General features: G+C 53.9%; 1 protein-coding gene across 1 annotated transcript; it reads left to right on the forward strand.

Annotated features, from left to right (window-relative positions):
- The first annotated feature begins 276 nt into the window (after positions 1 to 276).
- On the forward strand, positions 277 to 18374 carry IFT27 (intraflagellar transport 27). Its single transcript, XM_014851204.3, has 7 exons — positions 277 to 804; positions 7212 to 7291; positions 8129 to 8188; positions 9283 to 9342; positions 11371 to 11488; positions 12400 to 12509; positions 18128 to 18374. The coding sequence occupies exons 1-7, from the start codon at positions 771 to 773 to the stop codon at positions 18224 to 18226; spliced, it is 561 nt and encodes a 186-aa protein (XP_014706690.3). The 5' UTR covers positions 277 to 770; the 3' UTR covers positions 18227 to 18374.
- Positions 18375 to 18740: the final 366 nt, after the last annotated feature.

Here is an 18740-nt window from a genome sequence, read left to right on the forward strand (position 1 = left end):
TGCAGACTCGCGCGCGCCGAGGGGCCTCGTGGGCGAACCCATTTCCAGAAGGTCAGGGGGGTGAGGCTAATCCCCATTCCTCCCAGAGATGGGCCGAGCCAGCCTCTGGCCAATCAGAAAGCTTCTTTTATCACGGCCTCTGGCCACACGAGGTTGGAGTTCTTTTCCCTGAACTTTCCGGCGGTGCGGGTGCGGGAGGTGGAAATGATTGACATCTCTTTCAACCATTCGCCAAGCGGGTTAAGCTTGAGGAGCAGATGTGCTACGAATTGTCTCACAGGAAGTGGATGCTAGTCCCGCCCCCTCCTCCCACTGGCCTTCGCGAACCTTTCGGGGCGGGAGCTCTTGGCGGCAGCCAATCGATGGCCAGGGAGGAAGAGGAGGAGGCGGGGCAGGGGGCGATGGTTGCCTGGCGAGCGAGGCTGGCGCGGTGCTGGTGTTGGGAGGGCTGCCGGGTGGCTCTTCCAGGTCCCCGCTGCCAGGGCCTGGGCCGGTACGGGGGCCGCGCCGCCCCGCTCGCACCTTTGCAGGCCACCTTCTGAGATCTTGAGCTGGGCCCAATCTGGCGCTCCCTTCGCTCCCTGCCCGAACCCTAGCTCCTGTTATCCGCCCCGCTCGCAGCCCAGCGGGTCCAGACCCCTTGTCCCCGTCCCCACCGCGGCCACAGCCCGTTGAGCGTCAGCCCTCCTGACTTCCCCTCTCAGGCAGGCCTGCCAACTCCTCCAGCCGCCGCTCTTCCTCTGTCTGGTCCTTGGAGGTGGTTGGTTACCATGGTGAAGCTGGCAGCCAAATGCATCCTGGCAGGTGAGTCTGAAAACTTGTGGTTGAGTACAGTCTCCGGAGTCCAGCGACTTCCTAAGTCATCGAGAGCTTTTGTTCGCGGAAATTGTCTGCCCTCTTTCCCCAAGGTGTGTTACTGCAATTACCGATGGAGCAAATTCCACTGGGCTGGAAGAATTCTCTTCCAGAGCGCATTTGTGGCTCCTGCTGATTTTCCCGCTGCCTGGCTACTCTGAGACCACCTTCTGCAGTCTGAGCTGCACTCAGGAGTAGTCTCGTTAAAAATTAGGCTAGGCACACCATAAGTGCTTCACCTGAACGCATGTGCTGCTCCCCAAAGCTAAGCATCAGGGGGGTCGTTGACCCCATCCCCTCTGATAACAGGGATAGGAGAGAGTGACATACAGTCGCCTGGAGTTTGCAGAAGGCCCATGTGTGTTGTCCTTAAGACCCAAAGTTCCTGGGTTGCCCCTGCTCAGGAGGGCATAAACATCCCCAAAAGCAGGAATCTTTGTTGCCTGACGTGTCCCAAACACCCAGAACAATACCTGGACATAGTAGGTACTCAGTAAATATTTGTAGAATGAATGAATATGTGACATTCGCATTTGTGGTGCTCTCATTCTATCGGTCTGCACATTTAGAAAAACATTTGCCAGGGTTATAGACCTGGACCACAGAACGTATGTGCTCCTTACCACATGCCAGGCACATGTATTTCATCTAACCCTCCCACCGTAGCCCGTGGGGGTAGGTGCTGTCTTGTTCCCATCTGACTGAGGTGCTGAGAGGTGACCTTTCTTGCCCAAGGTCACCCCCTAGAGAAGGAAGGTCATAGGCAGGATTTCAACCCCCACACCTGCCCAACTCCCAGACTCTTAGCTTGTGTTACCGTTGAAACCTACGACCTCTCCAGGGTTCCCTGACCAGCTCAGGAAAGAATGGTGAGAAATTATGTAGAGGAAAATGAGATTCTTTTTTTTTATTCCTCTCTTCCAGACTGAAAATAGATGATATTTTTAATGACTTTTCTAATTTGGACATAAAAGGGTCACACGGAAAGATGACTGACAGCAGTAGCTCAAATCATCCTGCAGCAAAAGAAATTAGTCGTTCTCCAGAGAGGCCCCTAGTTTCCAGAGTGCCAGAGGAGGCAGTATTGTGCCACAGAAATCATTCTGGCTCTTTCTCTGATTGGCTGTGGCATCTTGGAAAAGCCTCAGTTTCCTCATGGATAAGGTGGGAACGTTTTTATTTTCTGAAGCTAGATTTTTTTTATTGGACTTCTCTGACTCTTCTTTCTCTTCTTTCTATTTTTAATTCAGCTTCCATCATGGGGCCAACTTACTGAGTGCCTTCCATGTGTCAGCACTGTGCTAGAGCCTCACCACAGGCTGTCTCGCTGAATCCTCACAACAATCCTGTGAGGTCGGTGTTATCGTCATCCTCATTTACAGATGGGGCAGCTGAGGCCCAGAGAGGTTAAGACACCTGCCATGGGTCACACAGCTGGGTACAGCAGACCTGGGATCTAGATCCAGGTGATCTGGTGTCCAGGGCTTTGTTCTTAGCCCCCAAGCTGTAGCGTCCTCAAGCCTCGATTCTAGACTCTTTGCCCTTCTTTACACTCGTTCCCTCGGGTACTGTTTGACCTCACTTCAGCCACTGCCTGAGTAAGTGATTCCTGAACTCCAGCCTAGCCCTCGGTCTGCAGCCTCCTTTCGAGGGCTCTGGAGTGTCTCCTCTTGGAAGTTTACAGGGGCCAAAAGACCTCAGCACAGTGAGTCAGCCTCCCATCACCCCCCCCCCAAATTCTCCGTCTCCACACCACCCCCGCCACACTCCCCTCACAGGCTTAGTCTGTCTGTTTTTTCTCTCGCATAACTCGTCACTGAGGGACCTGATACTTAATTCGAGTGCTCGTCCATTCAACAGATTTTTATTGAGGACCTACTATGCGTGAGTCACCAGGCAAGGTGCAGTGAGAATACAAGGAGGGATCAGGCCGCCCCTCCACTCAGGGACGCACTGGTGTGCGTCATCCCTTCCAAGGCAGCCGACAGAAATCGAATGTCCTTCGTGTACCAGGGACCAGAGAAACACCTCACAGCACAGGTGTTAATTGTTCTGCTTCAGGTGAAGAGAGAAAAACACTTGATTGATCTATATTTTATTTAAATATTTCTTAATAGATGTCAGGCACTGTACATATTAATTCATTAAATCCTCTAAGCAGTTCTGTAAAATAGGTGCTGTTGTTACCCCCATTTAGTAGATGTGGCAGCTGAGGCCCAGAGAGATTACTGACCCGAGGTCACACGGCTAGTCAGTGATGGAGCCGGAGTCTGGGCCTAGGTGCTGTGAAATACCGCCTGTCAGTATATGTGGGGATGGTAACCCTGCCTCCCGGGGCTTTGCTCTGACATCGTCTCCTGCTCCCAGCCATGAGCCATGTTAGCCACGCAGGTGCAGGCGGAGCAGGGAGGGCTGACCTTCAGAGGCCGTGTGGGAAGGACGTCCTCTGAGCTTCGGCTGCAGAAGAGGAGCAGGATTTAGTCTTGGCTTGGAGAGAACTGGAAGGAGGTCATCGTGGAGGGATTTTCAGAGATCAGGACAATAGGAGTGTAGAGCCCAGATTTTGGGTAAGTGAGAGTTGGAGGGAGAGTTGGAGGGTGGGCTAGGGGCTGCCTGAGGAGGGGGTGTGCAGGGGAAGGAATCCTTGGCGGGTTTTGCGAGGGAGCGTGACAGGATGAAAGTGCTGGGCTATGAGGGTCCACCTGTTGAGGCCCAAAGGGTGGCTTTGAGCAGGGAGAAAAACAAACAGGAGAGAGGGCTGGCTGGGGAGCGTGTTCACTCAAGAAAACAGGACATCAGGCATCTCAACAGAGGAATTTTAATCTGTGGAATTGGTTTCGCTGGTGTTGGAGACCTGGAAAAGCACAAAGACAACATTGAGATGACACAGGCATGGTCGAGAGAGCTTGGCCTGGTCAGAGGCTTGAAGAAGAACCCCACAGAGCTGGGATCCAGACCTCTGGGCAGGGGGCACTGCCCGGCTGCGCTGGCCCCTCAGGAATTCAGTCACCCAGCGTGTGAGGCCACCACGTGCCATGGATCACTAGGACCCATTGCCCACTGGCAGGGAGCTCAGCCCCGTGTTCAGGGCAAGATGCCACCAAACTGATCGATTCCAGAGCATCCTGAGGGTCTGTGTGTGAGTGGCGCACAAAGGCATATGTACATAGTGGTGCATATGTACCAAGGAGGGGTACGTAAGTCAGGGTCCAGGCAAAAAGCAGAAACTAGGTCTTTCCACAGGACTTACTGTGGGCAGTTAATTAACCAGGTACTGGAGGACTGGAACGGCAAAAGGGGACAGGAGGGTGGCACAGAGAGTAACTTGCAGGAAAGGATTTCATCCCAGGGCTGGGGGAGCAGAGGGAAGAGGGGGGTTATCAGGACCCTGAAGCTCAGGAGGGCCCTGGTGACCAGGATGCAGACCTCTGGGAAGGGGTACCGCTCAGTGGTGCTGGCGTCTCTGAGCGGGTGTGATAAGACTGGTCTGGGAGCGCAAAACAAAACAAAACAAACGGGAGACAGCCACCAACGACTGCTGCTGGGGTGAGGGCCATTGCTAGGATGATGCTAAGAGAGACAACAAGCAAGTAGGAAGGAGCAAGTCCCGTCGGCCCCTCCAGCCTTCCAGTCTTGCTCTGGAACTCGTGTTGGCACGACCTGACGGGAAGCCCCCAGGAAAGGAGAAACGTGTCTGCAGAGTCCCAGCCCAGCATCACAAGGCAGAGCATGGATGGGTGGGTTTGGGGCTGCGACAAAGCCAGGTCTGAGGTCAGAGGTAACCAGGGCAGTGTCATCAGTGACAACGAAGGAAATGTGGGCTGGGGACCTAGCAGAGGATGTCAGGGATGAAGAGGAGACCAGCTGGGCCCAGGAAGGAGGAGAAGGAGCGGTCAGAGGTGACCATGGGTGAAGTCTACGGGCGGTGAGAACAAATGGTGATGTCATGAACAGAACAAGTGAGATAGGTGAGTGAGACCACTTGGCACCCAGGCACCTGGCTGTGGACAGGCTGAGATTGGGGAAGGCCCACCATTCCAGTGGAGACATCCACAGGTTGTTGGAAGCGCAGACAAAGCTTGGGAGAGAGACCTGGCCTGAGAAGTGACAGTCAAGGCAATGAGAGTAGATGGGAGCAGAAGGCCAAGGACAGACCCGCAGGAGCACCCATGTTTAGGAGGCAGGAAGGTGGCCAAAGTGGAGGGAGAACCAGGCTGGCGCAGGGTCACCAGGGCCGCGGGGCCAGAGGGCTCAGGAAGGAGGGGCTGCTGCAGGCTGACTCATCCTTCAGAGAGAAAAAGCCACTGGACTTGACGACTATGAGGTGACGGGTGACCTTGCGTCATGCCTGTGCAGGCGTCACCCCCTCTGTCCAGCTCTGTCCAGCAGTGTCCGCCCTGCTGTCACCCCTGGGTGCAGCGTCAGCCCAGGGGACGTCTGCCCGCTGTGTTTCTTTCCTCGTTGTGCCGTCAGCCGCTTTGGTTCTCCTCTGTGCTGTTTGAGTTTGCACTTGTCGTCTTGTTGCTCTGCAAACATGTTTATTGGTGATTCCCTCCCTGGGCTTGGATCCCTCCTCAGCCGACGCCGGAGGTTTTCCGGAAGTGTGGGTGTCTCTGACTGACAGGCGGAAGAAAGATTTATGAAATTAACCAGAACAAATCTGTGGGGATTTTCACAAGCGGGAAGAGCCTGTTTCCAACTGGACTCAGGGGGAAAACTGGAGTCAGGAGGCTGGAGGCAGTCGTCACGCACGGAGGGAAGGCATGTGCTCTGTGTGCTCCAAGACGGATGGTACCCAGCGACGGTCCAGTCCAGCCTGTGGTTGCCTCTGATGTCAGGGAAGGCTGCAGTGATGAGGGCCTGAAGGAGCAGTGTTAAAAATGGGTCAAAAGTGTCCCTGAGCTCTAGGAAGGGAGTGGGGTCTGCTGGAGATTGCATAGTGTTGCAATCCTAGGCTGGTTACCCAGCTTCTCTGCGCCTCGGTTCTTCATCTGTCAAATGACGTTAGTGACGGTCCCCGTGGTGGGGGCAGGGGGCTGGGAGGGAGTGAAGGGGATTGTGTGAGTAGGCTCACCCGTGTTGCTTCCCTTCTGAGAAGTGGCGGCAAATCGAGAACCCAGACCTGCGTAGCTCCCTCGCACGTGGAGGAGTTCACATGAAACGAAATGCCACGAGTAGTCGAGTAATTGTCTCACGAGAGAACGTTATCCAGGGGGAAAAGTCAAAACTGAGAAGTGAGCAGAGCCGCAGGCTCTCAAGAGGTCCAGTGAGGAGCGACAGTGAAGAGATGGTCCTGAAGGATGCGAGTCAGAGGCCAAGAGCATGGCGGGAACTTACTCAGGGTCAGGGGCGTGAGACAGCAGGAGACAGGTGTTCCGCCAGGGCAGGGCAACGGGGCAGAGTCAGTGTGGGACTCTGGAGGGGGAAAAGGCCTTGCCAGTGAAAACAGCAAGAGCCATCAGTGAGGGAGTGGGGAGGGCCCAGGGCAATTAAGGGTGGGCCCAGAGAGCCTCCAGCACCTTCGGGGGCAGGGGAGGAACTCCAGATTCAATTGCTCCCAACAGTGTTGTGAAAGGTCCAGATCTCAGACCGAAACTGTGACATAAACCTTTAGTTTTGAGGTACCAGTGTATGAGGCTATCGACTGACAAAGGAAAGCCATGGAGATAAAGCCAGTGGGTCTCAGATGAGCTCGAGGAACCGGTGGCTGTTGCAGATAGAATTGGAGGAGAGGCCCTGGGAAGATGGATCTGCAGCGGGCACGACGGGCACACCGGCGTGGAGGTGGAATACGTCACCTGGAAATGGATTTCAGGATGGCGAATTTGGCATCTGACTTCGTTTCACAAACGCAGAAATCCTCCCAACACCCTCCTCCCCGAAAAAAGAGCTTGCCGGGTCCTGAGTGTGGAGGCTCTGAAGTCACACGGGTTCAAGCAGGCAGGTGAGCCTCGGGGTCTGCGCCCGGCCACACCTCTACCTTCAAGGCTTCAAAGGAAATTCATGTTGGAAAGTGACAGTTTTTCCCCATAGGGCGTGCGTCAGTGGAAGAGTGTCAGTTCTATTTCCAGGGCTCTGAAGCCCTCCTTAAGCTCTGTTTCCTTCTGGGTCATTTCTTTGGGTTGAAAGAATTGCCCTTGAAGAAATGTGACTCTGACCGTCAAGGGCTTTGAAGACTGGTCTTGTGGCCCCGCTGCCCTGCCAGCGACCTCAGAGCAAGTGCTCTCGAGAATCGAGAACACTTCCTCTGAAAACTCATTGTGGTTTTTGGTTTCTAGCCCAGCGTTCTCGAGTGGGAGATTCTTGAGTCAGATTAGGATGGAAGTGAATGTTTTTCTTCTGCTTCCCCCTCACAGGAGACTCAACGGTGGGCAAGACGGCCCTGGCGCAGCTCTTCCGCAGCGACGGAGCCCACTTCCAGAAGAACTACACCCTGGTGAGATGTGGGGCTCGTAGACCTGGCCGAGGTGTAGAGGGAATGACCAGATGGCCCCCAGGGAGTGACTTCCCAAAATCCTTGAAAAAGCCCTAAGAGGTCTGACGAGAGGCTGCTCCAGTGGCCACGTGGAGATGCTTTTCCACAAGCCACAGGGCGTGGGGCTGTCTGCAGAGCAGACCGGCTGGTGGTCTACTTGGTCACCATGGATGGCTTGCTTGTGGGCAGGAAGTTGGACGAGACTAATTGGTCCTCTCTGACTTCTGCACCAAAAGTGAGTCCAGAACACGAACACCTAAACTGGGCATCTGCCTGCGGGCGTTGGGTGCTCCTCATGTCCTCCTGTAACAGGCCTCTTGGTGCCCTCTGACACGCACGTTCTGGGTTTTCCTCGGCGCCCTCTGACACGTGTTCTCGGTTTTCCGCGGCGCCCTCTGACACCTTTTCTCGTGGTGCCCTCTGACACATGTTCTTGGTTTTCCTCGGCGCCCTCTGACACGTGTTCTTGGTTTTCCCCCGGCGCCCTCTGACACGTGTTCTCGGTTTTCTGCGGCGCCCTCTGACATGTGTTCTCGGTTTTCCACGGCGCCCTCTGACACGTGTTCTCGGTTTTCCTCGGCGCCCTCTGACACCTTTTCTCGTGGTGCCCTCTGACACGTGTTCTTGGTTTTCCCTGGCGCCCTCTGACACGTGTTCTCGGTTTTCTGCGGCGCCCTCTGACACCTTTTCTCGGTTTTCCACGGCGCCCTCTGACACCTTTTCTCGTGGTGCCCTCTGACACGTGTTCTTGGTTTTCCCTGGCGCCCTCTGACACGTGTTCTTGGTTTTCCTCGGCAGACAGCAGGGGTGGACTTGGTGATGAAGACGGTGCCAGTCCCTGACACGGGGGACAGTGTGGTAAGTGGTGCCCTCGACCCAGGGTGGGCAGTGCTGCTCCAGCCGGGCCCAGGGTCTCCTCCCCATGAGAGATGCGGTGCGAGGACTTGGCCTAGACCTGTCAGCGCTGGGAACAGAGTCTTGGCATGCGGGAAGCGTCGGAGGGGAGGGCTGAAGAAGAGGAGGTAAGGGAGACTGGGCTGTGGGCCTGCCCTCAGAACTCAGCTCGCATCAAGGTTCTCGCCCTGGGTCCCTCTGTGGGCCTCCATGACTCTCAAAACTGAATTGCAAGATGCTGTGTTTGTATGTATCTTCCTGGAGAGAAGGTTTAAGAAACACCACCTTCTTAAAGAGGTCCGTGGGCAAAAGACAGTAGTAAGCAGCCCGGATGCAGTGAGAAGGGGTCAGATGAGTGCCCTGTGTGCAGCACACATTATGTGCTGACGTCCACACAGCGTGTGCCAGGGGGCAGAGCCGGCCAGGGATATCCAGAGCCGGAGGGAGCTTTGGGGGGCAATTAGGGGAGCCTTCCTGGAGCAGCCGCCGTGGGGAGGGTCTCTCCCACGGCTGTCCAAGCTTTGGACAGGGGCGGGAGGGGTCATCCTGTGCCCTCCGCCAGAGTCACAGCCTCGCCATCCCAGAACGATGACAGACTGTCCTACTTTAAGCACCTTCTCCAGGCCTCGTCGGTGACCTCCTTTACAAAGAATTGTTTCACGATTTGCAGACCAATTTGGTTAACACAGCGCAGAGTGACCTTTTGGAAAGCAGAGCGCTCGTCAGCCTGTTTAGCGTTCTGTCCTGCCAGGTGGGAAGGCGGCTTCTTCCTGGCGTTTGGCCCCGGGCGTCAGGAGGACTGAAACGCAGACACGGAAAGTGCTGGCCCGTGTGGGAAACCCTCGAGCTGCCTCTCTCAGACTCTCGAGCTCGTGCCTTTTCCCATCGTCTTCCTCCCGCCTTGGGGGAAAGATAGGGTATATGAAAATTTGTGTACGTGGGCGTGTGTGTGTCTCACCATGGGGGCAGGTCAGCGGTGAGCGGAGAGCAGTATCGTGATGCGAGCCAGTGGTTTCCCCACGTGTAGACTTTCTTGGGACATGCCTCTCTGCTTCTAGGAACTCTTCATTTTTGACTCTGCCGGCAAGGAGCTGTTTTCTGAAATGCTGGACAAATTGGCAAGTAGCGTTTGGTCTTTTTCCTAATCACCTCCGCCGCCTCCCACCAAACAGTTTGCCTCTTACAGCAGTGTCACAGAAATGTCCCTGCACTCCAGCCGCCAAGAGAAGCTGCCACGGCAAAAATCTTTCACGGGCATTCTTGTGACTTGTGGCCCCTTGGCGAGTAGGAATGGCTCATGTATGTGACTGGGGATTGTCCCCTCCCCCAGTTCTGTAGTGACCGGGTTCCAAATGTGCTAGAGCCCTGTGGCTCAGCACTTGCAGCACCCAGCTCTGGGACCACCCTTCTTTTGAGCAACCCCCTCCTCAGCCTCCTAGAACAGGGGCACATCTTTCCTTCCCCTCCAGGGGGTCCCTGGAGGCCCTGTAGTGGGCCTCACCTTCCCGGCCCAGCCCCTGGGCGCACCGGGGTTTGCTGTGGGACGTGCCCCTCCTGCCGGCCAGGGCTCACCGGCACATCCGGCCATCCTCTCAGGATGCAGCTTGCTGTCCGTCTGTTCAAGGTAACAGTTCTGCAGATCTGGGCCAGGGAGCTAATTAGAAGGCCTGAGCTCTCCAGAGCCCTCCCCTGCCTTTCCAAGAACAGCTACATTTTAATAGAAACTGTTTTCTGCCCCTCTTTTTGTTGTCTAAGAGAAATAGATCAAGTGATGGTAATTTCACGCAGGGCTGGCTTCATATATCAGTTCGTGTTGTTTACCACGTGCCTACTATGTGCCCGGCCTGGCACTGGGTGCTGCCCTGTCCAGCAGAAGGGAAGAGGTGTCCGTGCCAGTCAGGGCCACGTGCTCCCGATCAACCCACACCCCGCTCCAGCCAGCCCTGACCCCAGGCTCCCCTGCTTCGGCTTGATCCCGGGCCTAACCCGGCTCCCCCACTGAGGCCTGGAGGAGGGAGATTTGTTGGGTTAAATCGCACTCTGGCGTCTCCTCTGTGCGCACAGAGGGGTCAATGCGATTCCAGCAAAAGTTCTCGAGTTTGTCTGTGGAGGGAAAGTGTGGGGGGACCATCTGTTCAGTCCAGGCCCCTCCGGGAGCCAGTGTAGCCTTCGAGGGGAGGCCCTCCAGAGCGCATTCTGGGCTGACCTTCCAAGGACAACTGGGTGGAAAAGGATTCTCGCTCACACCCTGGGAGGCCACTGGCACCCCAGAAATAGATCAGGCTCTAATTGTGGGGTGGGGGGGTATACCCAGACACCAGGGTATGGCTAAGAGAGACATGCATCAGGACAAGCGTCACAGCCTGAGCAGAGCTGTCCTGTGTCCCCTGCCAGGCAGCAGGTGGTCCCAGGACCCTGAGCAGCCCCTGAAGGCAACAGCCCTGGTTGTTAATTGGTCCTTAACTGTGCCCTGTCCACTTGTCAGCCTGGTTTGGATGAGGGCTGATGCACTGCAGGAGAAGCAGAAAGTGCCCTTTGCATTTTGAAAAGCCAGCCCTTATTAAGAAGATGCAAGCAAACAGCTCCCTGTGACTGGCTGATTAGAGAAAGGATGCTCTTTTAGGCCTTCAAAGCAGAAGAACATAACAACATGCATAATGGTGGGCCCTCAATAAGAATGAGTGCAAGAAGAAATTCATGAAACCGGTGGCAGGCCAAAAAGCATTTCTGCGTGAAGTCCTGCTCCGGTCTCTGTTGTTGTTTCTGAAGCATGTCTGACCTGGGCAAGTCAGTTACCCTCTCCGAACGTGGTGTCTTCAGCTACACAGTAGGGATGTTTAGACCAGCCCTGCAAAGTTGGGAGGTTTCACAGCGATGCACAGAAAGCGCCCGGCAGAGAGCCTGGCCCCGATGGAGCTCTGGCAGCCGCTGCACCTAGACCGTGCCTGCCACCGAGCCCAGCCCTCCCATTCATGCCTCCGGGTGTGACTCAGTTTTCTGACTCACATCCCCTTTCAGGTTTTTCATTTCCCTCCCCCCCTGCCACCCCCCAGCATGTCCCCTCCCTTGGAAAGCGAAATTTCCTCCCAGCCCCGAAGTCACTTTCACTGTTGCTGACATGTGCTCGTCCTGTCCCTCCTGCACAGTGGGAGAGCCCCAACGTCTTGTGTCTCGTCTACGACGTGACCAATGAGCAGTCCTTCCACAACTGCAGCAAGTGGCTGGAGAAGGCTCGGGCGCAGATCCCGAGCACCTCCCTCCCAGGTAAGCGCTCGCTACAGGCGCCCATCTCTCGCAGCAGCGCCTCTGTCCTTCAAGCTCAGGAGCAAAAGGTCATTGCAGAGGTGGCTGTGGGCGCAAAAGGAGCATGCCCTGGGCTTGGAGTGTGATGGTCTGGATGTACACTGGCTCTGCCGCTCAGCGGCCACAGAAGCCTCAGGGGGTTCGCAGCCCTGCGTGAGCCTGTACAACAGGCAAGATGACACCCACCCAGCAGGGTCGCAAGGAGACTCAAGGTAATAAGGAGCAAGGGGCCGTGATGTGAATTTGAGTTGTTATTTCCAGAAAGCTGACCCCGTGGAAGAATTCCTCATTTTCTCCTGTTTGTGGGCACGAGTCGACATTCAAGTCCTTTTGTTACTTCTGAATGCTTTAAATCAGTTTATTTTTCATCCCTATGTGAGATCAACAAATTCTCCTCATTATAGACCAGGGAAAGCGATCTCCAGAGACAGGCTCAAAAATTAGCTGCAGCTGATGCAGCTGCGAACGGAACTAATTTCCTTCTGAATCCCTGACTCTGAGCCCGGTCCTTAGATTAGTAGTAATGACCATTTTTAAAGTCTGCTCCATGTGCTAGGAATTACCACAAATGGTCACGTAAATTTGGCCCTCGCCTTCACGGTGCTCGCAGCCGTGGGAGACGAGGCAGACAGGTACCCGGAAAGTCTAGGAAAAGGGCCGAGCAAAGCCTCATGTGAACGCAGAGCCCGCCTGCCGTGCTGCGGCCCCCGGGGCCCCTGCTCTCCCTGTCGTGCACCCACCTCCAGTCGGGCAGCCTCTCTCCCACGATGTTTTATGCCCCTGAAAATTAGCATGCTTGCTCTTTTATCTCTCCAGCTGTCCTCGCAGACGGCCACAGTTAACCATGATGTGTGGTTGTTTCTTTTGAATAGGTGTGTTAGTGGGGAATAAGACAGACCTGGCCGGCAGACGAGTGGTGGAATCAGCACGGGCCCGGGCCTGGGCGCTGGGCCAAGGCCTGGAATGTTTTGAAACATCCGTGGTGAGTATCTCCCCTGGCTGCGTAGCCAAGTCTGGAGTGGGCCTCTGCTGGAAGCGGTTTTTCACCTGACCTCACGTGCCTTGGGTCGTCGTTCCACCATGTGCAGAGTCTAATTTGGAACTGATGTTTACATTCTTAGCCCGAGATCTTTCTCAATAGAGCAGGAGTCGCTCATGCATTACAATAAAGCAGATCAGCCAGCCAGCCGTGGGAGAAGTTGTGTCTCCATTAGTGAGAAATACAAGTGTGTTGTGCTCAGTAAGGGTGACCCTTGACATTTGCCGAGCTATTATGGGTTTCGGTGTTGTTGGAACATTATTTCAGAGACTCAAAATCAGTCCCGTGAACCAGGAGCTGGCCCCACAATTCCCACTTCCATGTCGAGGGGAAGTGACTTGCCCAAGGTCACAGGGCTAGTAAAGGGTTGAGCCAGGACTAGGATCCCTGGCTTTGGATTCCCGTTGGTGCTCCCCATCCCCACTTTGCTGCAGCCCCAGGGTGACTCCAGGCCAGAGCGTCCTCCAGTAGAGTCGCCAGGAGCCCTTGTCCAGGGGGACAGTCAGTGACTTGTTACGGGCACCTTCACACTGTGTCATGATTCTGGCTGTCTGGTGCTGGTGGCCCCTTAGTGTGTTGGGAGTTTTGAGGTCGCAGCCAGAATGCAGGCGTGTGACCCAGGCTGCACCAGTTGGATACACTTGTGTGAGACTCCACCCCTGCAGGAGCAGCCCAGAAACATCCATTTCAGAGCCAGCAGGGCCCAGGCACAGGCTGCAGTGCCCTCCCCCAGGGCTGTTGAGACCTGCCAGGCCTGGCACAGCCAGAGGCATCGGTGGTTGTAACTTGGACCTCGCTCCTGGCCTTGTGGCCTGTGGACCTGATTCTTTGGCCCTCTAGGAGAGTCAGTGGGCTGGTTACTAAATAGCCTGGTGCTCATTTTCTGCTCGAACTCTACTGAAGCTACAGGCGCTTCTGTTGCATCTATGAAACTGGACAAATGCTGCTGTTCAATAGCTGTATGGACGTGAACTTCTTAAATCCCCCCAAAGCCGCGTGCTTCCTTAAGGGAAGCATGGCGGGTGGAGGCAGGCGCCCTGGCCTCTGGCGTGAGCAGCAGAGCTGGCTGTGGGGCTCTCGGCACCTTACCGAACCCATCGGTGCCTCAGGCTCCTTGCCTGCCAAATGGAGGCGAGAAAACACACCCCTCATTGAGTAACAAATATGAAAGTTAAGGCGGATGGCGAAGATAGAAACACTCAGCGCAAAGTCTAGTGCGTAGTAAACACTCAATAAATGTTAGCTTTTTAAGTATAAATGTTCCCTTAGTAGTCTTGTTTATACCGTTATTACTTACTAAATCCTCGTATTCCCGTCGTAGATTGTACGAAGATAAGCATCGCTCTTGCCTCTGGCCCAGTTATCACAAATGCTAAATTAATGAAGTTCAAATTAGGGAGCTTTCACCGGATGGAGGGTTCTTGGCTTCGAGCAGAGCGGGCAGCCCTGCTCCCCACGTCAAACGGCATTTTCGTATTCCCTCTTCCTCCATTCACATTTGTGAAATTGCCTCCTCACCCCAATCGCTCATTTTCCCCGGAACTCTTGATGGAACTCAAAAATTAACACCCACCCCCAGCACATTAGTCACCAAAGGCCACGGGGGCGTTGTGATTAAGCTCCACTCAGGTGTGAGTGCTGTGGAAGCGTGTGGGTATAAATTATGCGTGAGGAGGCTGCAGTTAAGCGCTTGGTGTTAACTGTACAAGTTAACTAGTCCCCCCTGAGCTGATGCGGACAGAGGCACCACCGGCAGCTCGGTTAAGAAAGCTGTAATTAAAAAGGAAATATAACCAAATGCTGTTTGAGACGCAGCCAAGTCTTGACACCAAGCCCATATCCTCCCTCTTAGGAAATGCAACAGCAGTCGGCCTGCAGGCCGAAAGGAGGCGCCTACGTGCTTGTTCAACTTTGTTTATTTTTAATTCCATCCCCAGAATTTATTCATCTTAAAACTGGAACTTTGTACCCTTTGACTGCCTTCACCCATTCCTCCCATCCCTACCAACCGTGGCCGCCACCAGTCTGCTCTCTGTTTCCAGGAGTTCAGTTTTCTCATATTCCACTTTTCAGTGAAATCATACAGTATTTGTCTTTCTCTGACTTATTTCACTTATCATAATGCCCTCAAGGTCCATCCGTGTTGTCACAAATAGCAGGACTTCCTTCTTTTTTATGGCTGAATAATATTCCCGTGTGTGTGTGTGCGTGCGTGCACCACATTTTCTTTATCCGTTTGTCTGTCAGCAGACGCTTAGGTTGTTTCTGTGTCTTGGCTGTTGTGAAAAATGCTGCAATGAACATAGGGCTGCATAAGTCTCTTTGAATTGTTGATTTCCTGTTCTTTGGATGAATACCCAGCAGTGGAATTGCTGGGTCATATGGTATTTCTGTTCTTCATTTTTTGAGGAAACTCCATACTGGCTTCCATAGTGGCTGTACCAGTTTGCACTCCCACCAGCAGTGTATGAGGGTTCCCTTCTCTCCACATCCTCTCCAACACTTGTTATTTCTTGTTTTAGCGACAAAGCCATTCTCACAGGTGTGAGAGGTATCTCTTTGTGGCTTTGGTTTGCATCTCCCTGGTGACGAGTGATGTTGAGCACCTTTTCATGTACGTGTTGGCCATTTGAATATCTTCTTTGGAAAAATATCTATTCAGGTCCCTTGCCCACTTTTTATCAGACTGTTAGTGTTTTTGCTTTAGAGTTGTATGAGTTCCTTAGAGATTTTGAATAGGAACCCCTTATCAGATGGAAGGTTTGCAAATATTTTCTCCCATTCTTAGGTTGCCTTTTGGTTGCTTGTTTCCTTTGCTGTGCAGAAGGGTTTTAGTTGAATGAACTCCCACTTGCTGATTTTGCTCTTGGTGTTGTATCCATAAAATCGTTGTCAAGATTGATGTCAAGGAGCTTCTTCCCAGTGTTTTCTTCTAGGACTTTTATGGTTTCGGGTCTTAAGTTCAAGTCTTTAATCCATTTTGAGTTCATTTTTGTGAATGGTGTAAAATAGGGGTCCAGTTTCATTCTCTTGCATGTGAATGTCCAGTTTCCCCAGCACCATTTACCGAAGAGACTGTCTTTTCCCCATTGAGTCTTCTTGGCTCCCTTGTCAAAGGTTAGTTGACCGTCTATGTGGGGGTTTATTTCTGGGCTCTCGGTTCTCTTCCATTGGTCTTTGCATCTATTTTTATGCCAGTACCATGCTGTTTGGATTACTATAGCTTTGTCATAGAGTTTCAAATTAGGAAGTGTGATGCCTCCAACTTTGTTCTTCTTTCTCAGGGTTGCGTTGGCTATTCGGAGTCTTTTGTGGCTCCTCTTTGACTTTCTAACACCACTTGATATTGGACATTTTCAGGCCCAAAAATTAAAAAGCGTTTCTTTTAAACATAAGTTAAAATTTTTTAAAAAATGTTCTTCACTGTAAGAAGTTGGACAATATTAAATACAAACAAGTTCAAGAAAGATGCACATGAATGACTCTCCTCCCAGGAAGGGGAGGGGAGGGGAACTGGCGCATAGTGAGCACCTACTGTGTGCTAGGTGTTTTGCACACATTATCTATTTAGGCTTCTAACAGCCCTGCAAGGCAGCCGCTCCTGTCCCTGTCTTAGAGGTGATGAGCAGACCTAGAAGGATTGTGTAGCTTTCCCTGGTTGCCCAGCTAATGAGCAGTAGAACCAGGAATAGAATGCAGGCCTGTCCAGCATGAGAACCTTCTAGAAGGGGTTCTGGCCTCCCACAGAGCCTACTTGGGGACTCTAGGGCAGAATTCTAGGCCAGATTGAGTGCTAGTCTGAGCCTGCTCTGAGGATCCTTCTCGCAAAGCAAACCTCCTCTAGAGTATGTCAGCAAGATTACGATTAGTCATTTAACAAAAGGATTCCTGTCCTTGGCGAGCCCTCGTAACGCATTTGCAAAATGGTTCAGTTTGCGTCTGCTATTTCAGGAGCGTTCCGTGGTGAGCTCGCCTCCATCGAATTCCTTACTTTTTATGTTGCATTCTCCCAAGATCTTGCTTTCAAGAGCTTTCGAATTCCTTTAGGAATTTGTGTGCATGTGCTACGTAGGCCTCATTCTCTTTCCATCCAATACTTAACTACGCTTTCAACTGATGTGACAGTTACTCTTTGGCATCAGCATTGCCCAGGACGAGATGCTCTGCATGGCCACAGGTGCCTTGCAGATATAACGGAGTTATTCACTTATGTCCACCTGGAGAGTGACAGCTTCCTGGTCCTTGGCAGCCATGAGTGTAGTGCAGATGCTCGTCTCGGCTGCAAACGGCCCTCCCCTTGCTCAGCGCTCTCTTAGCCCTGCCGCCTCTGATTCTGCTCTTGGCCCCGTCTCCTCCAGATTCCAGGTGACTCCCCACAGGAGCTGGTGTCCCCTGCGCGTTTCTGTGATCTTGGCTGGCAGAGTGGAAAGGCTGCCCTTCTCAAAGTGGGGAGTCTGATTCTAGGCTGGGCTGTGCATCAACCGGCGGGGCCTCTGCACCCCTGGGCCCCAGACACTGAGCTGGCGGACCCTATAACGCCCTTCTGTGTGGAAATTCTTCCCTTTCTTTGGGGATGTTTCTTTGCCTCTTATCAAGGCTGCACCTTTGCCAGCTGCCAACGGTTGTTTGAAACCAGGTTTTTGTGCACTCATAGCTGGAGCCCCTCTCTTGAAAGTGGTGGGTACTTTCTTCTGCCAACTTATTTCCTTAAAAAATTTAAAAATATGCGTGCACCCACAGAGAGGCAGAGAAGGATAGCTTTAGGTTGAGAGGGGCCGTCTTCCTTCCCCCAGAGCTGTCCATGCTCACCCTGTGGGACTGGTTCTTCCCACCCCTGGAGAAAATCTGGGGCAAGTTCCACAATGTTTTTGATCTCTCTCAGATAATAAACTGCCCTTTGGGCGCTTTTAGTCCCCAAAATATTCATAATTTCGGTTATTAAAATGCCCAGTCCTGGAGGACTGAAAATTCCTGGCTTGATTGGAAGTGCAGCCCCCTGCACCTGCCGTGGGACGCAGGGCTGGCCCGGCTGCTGTGGGTGTCTGTGCCCATCTGCGCCCGCGCTTTTCCTGCCTGGCAGCCTGCGGGGAAGCAGGGAAATGCTGAGTGAGGCTGGTCCCAGGGTCAGTGTCACAGCATTGCCCCCCCAGGGGCGGGGGTGGGCCCAGCCTCTCGGGCCCTCCCTCCAGAGCGTGGGGTCCTTGCCGTCTGTCATTTTGCTTCGGCCTTTGGGGCCTCAGTTAATACTAAGCGAGAGAGGAAGTCTGTTAATGTCGTGTCACACACACACGGAGAGGCTCAGAGTGCAGGCTCCGTAGAAACAGTCTGGGTTCAGACCCGGCTCCACCACTAACGAGGGTGTGGCTTGTGGCAAGCTGCCTTCGTCTCTCCGTGCCTCTCTTTCCTTCCTGTAAAAAGGGCATCGAGATAGTAGCCAGCCCAAATGGTGCGGAGGTGAAAGGAGGCGGGATGTGGGCAGCCCTGGCTGAGTGAGAAGAGCGAGTGCTGCTGTGCGATGAAAGGACAGTCACACAGCCGACCTCTTGGCCTTGTCTCCACAGAAGGAGATGGAAAACTGCGAAGCCCCCTTCCACTGTCTGGCCAGGCAGTTCCACCGCCTGTACCGGGAGAAGCTGGAGGTTTTCCACGCGCTGGCATGAGGGCTGGGGTGGTGGCTCCTTGCGACAGTGCGGTGCTGCTGGGAACCCCGCAGCAGGCTGCGGCTTCTTGGAAGAGGAGAGAAAATAGAGTCACCTCAGCACTTCCAATGTATCATGACGGCTTGAAATAAAATGAGGAGAAACTGGAGCAGCAGCGGCTCCTTCCGTTCCTGGCCGGGGCAGCCCCGCTGCCGCTCTGCACTTGGGTTGCGGGTTCCAGAGCAGCCCCAGGGGCCCACGGGAACCTTGGGCGCGCTGCCTCCTGCGGAGCTGGTGCCGCCCTCCCTGAACGGCCTTCCTCTGAGAGCAGACCCCACGGGGGGAGGGGGGGCTGGAATTGGCTTACAGTCGAGATGCTCAGCCTGGGACTGCCGCCTGGCTGAGGGCGGACAGCCCTCCCCTTATCCCACCAGAGGCCCCTTTGCCGCCTCTTCCACTGTCCAGATGACCTCCCTCCCTTGCAGGGGCTACTGTCACTGACAAAATAGTGCCCTCTGCCGGCCTCCCTTCCTGC

Source organism: Equus asinus, chromosome 4, assembly GCF_041296235.1.
Source record: "Equus asinus isolate D_3611 breed Donkey chromosome 4, EquAss-T2T_v2, whole genome shotgun sequence".
Classification (NCBI taxonomy): Eukaryota; Metazoa; Chordata; class Mammalia; order Perissodactyla; family Equidae; genus Equus; species Equus asinus.

Excerpts from the sequence above, each read along its gene's own strand:
- IFT27 (XM_014851204.3), top strand. The coding sequence starts at position 771 with ATGGTGAAGCTGGCAGCCAAATGCATCCTGGCAG. Across the intron at positions 11,489-12,399 it reads CCCGAGCACCTCCCTCCCAG|GTGTGTTAGTGGGGAATAAG; the intron begins GTAAGCGCTCGC and ends TCTTTTGAATAG. Across the intron at positions 12,510-18,127 it reads AATGTTTTGAAACATCCGTG|AAGGAGATGGAAAACTGCGA; the intron begins GTGAGTATCTCC and ends TTGTCTCCACAG.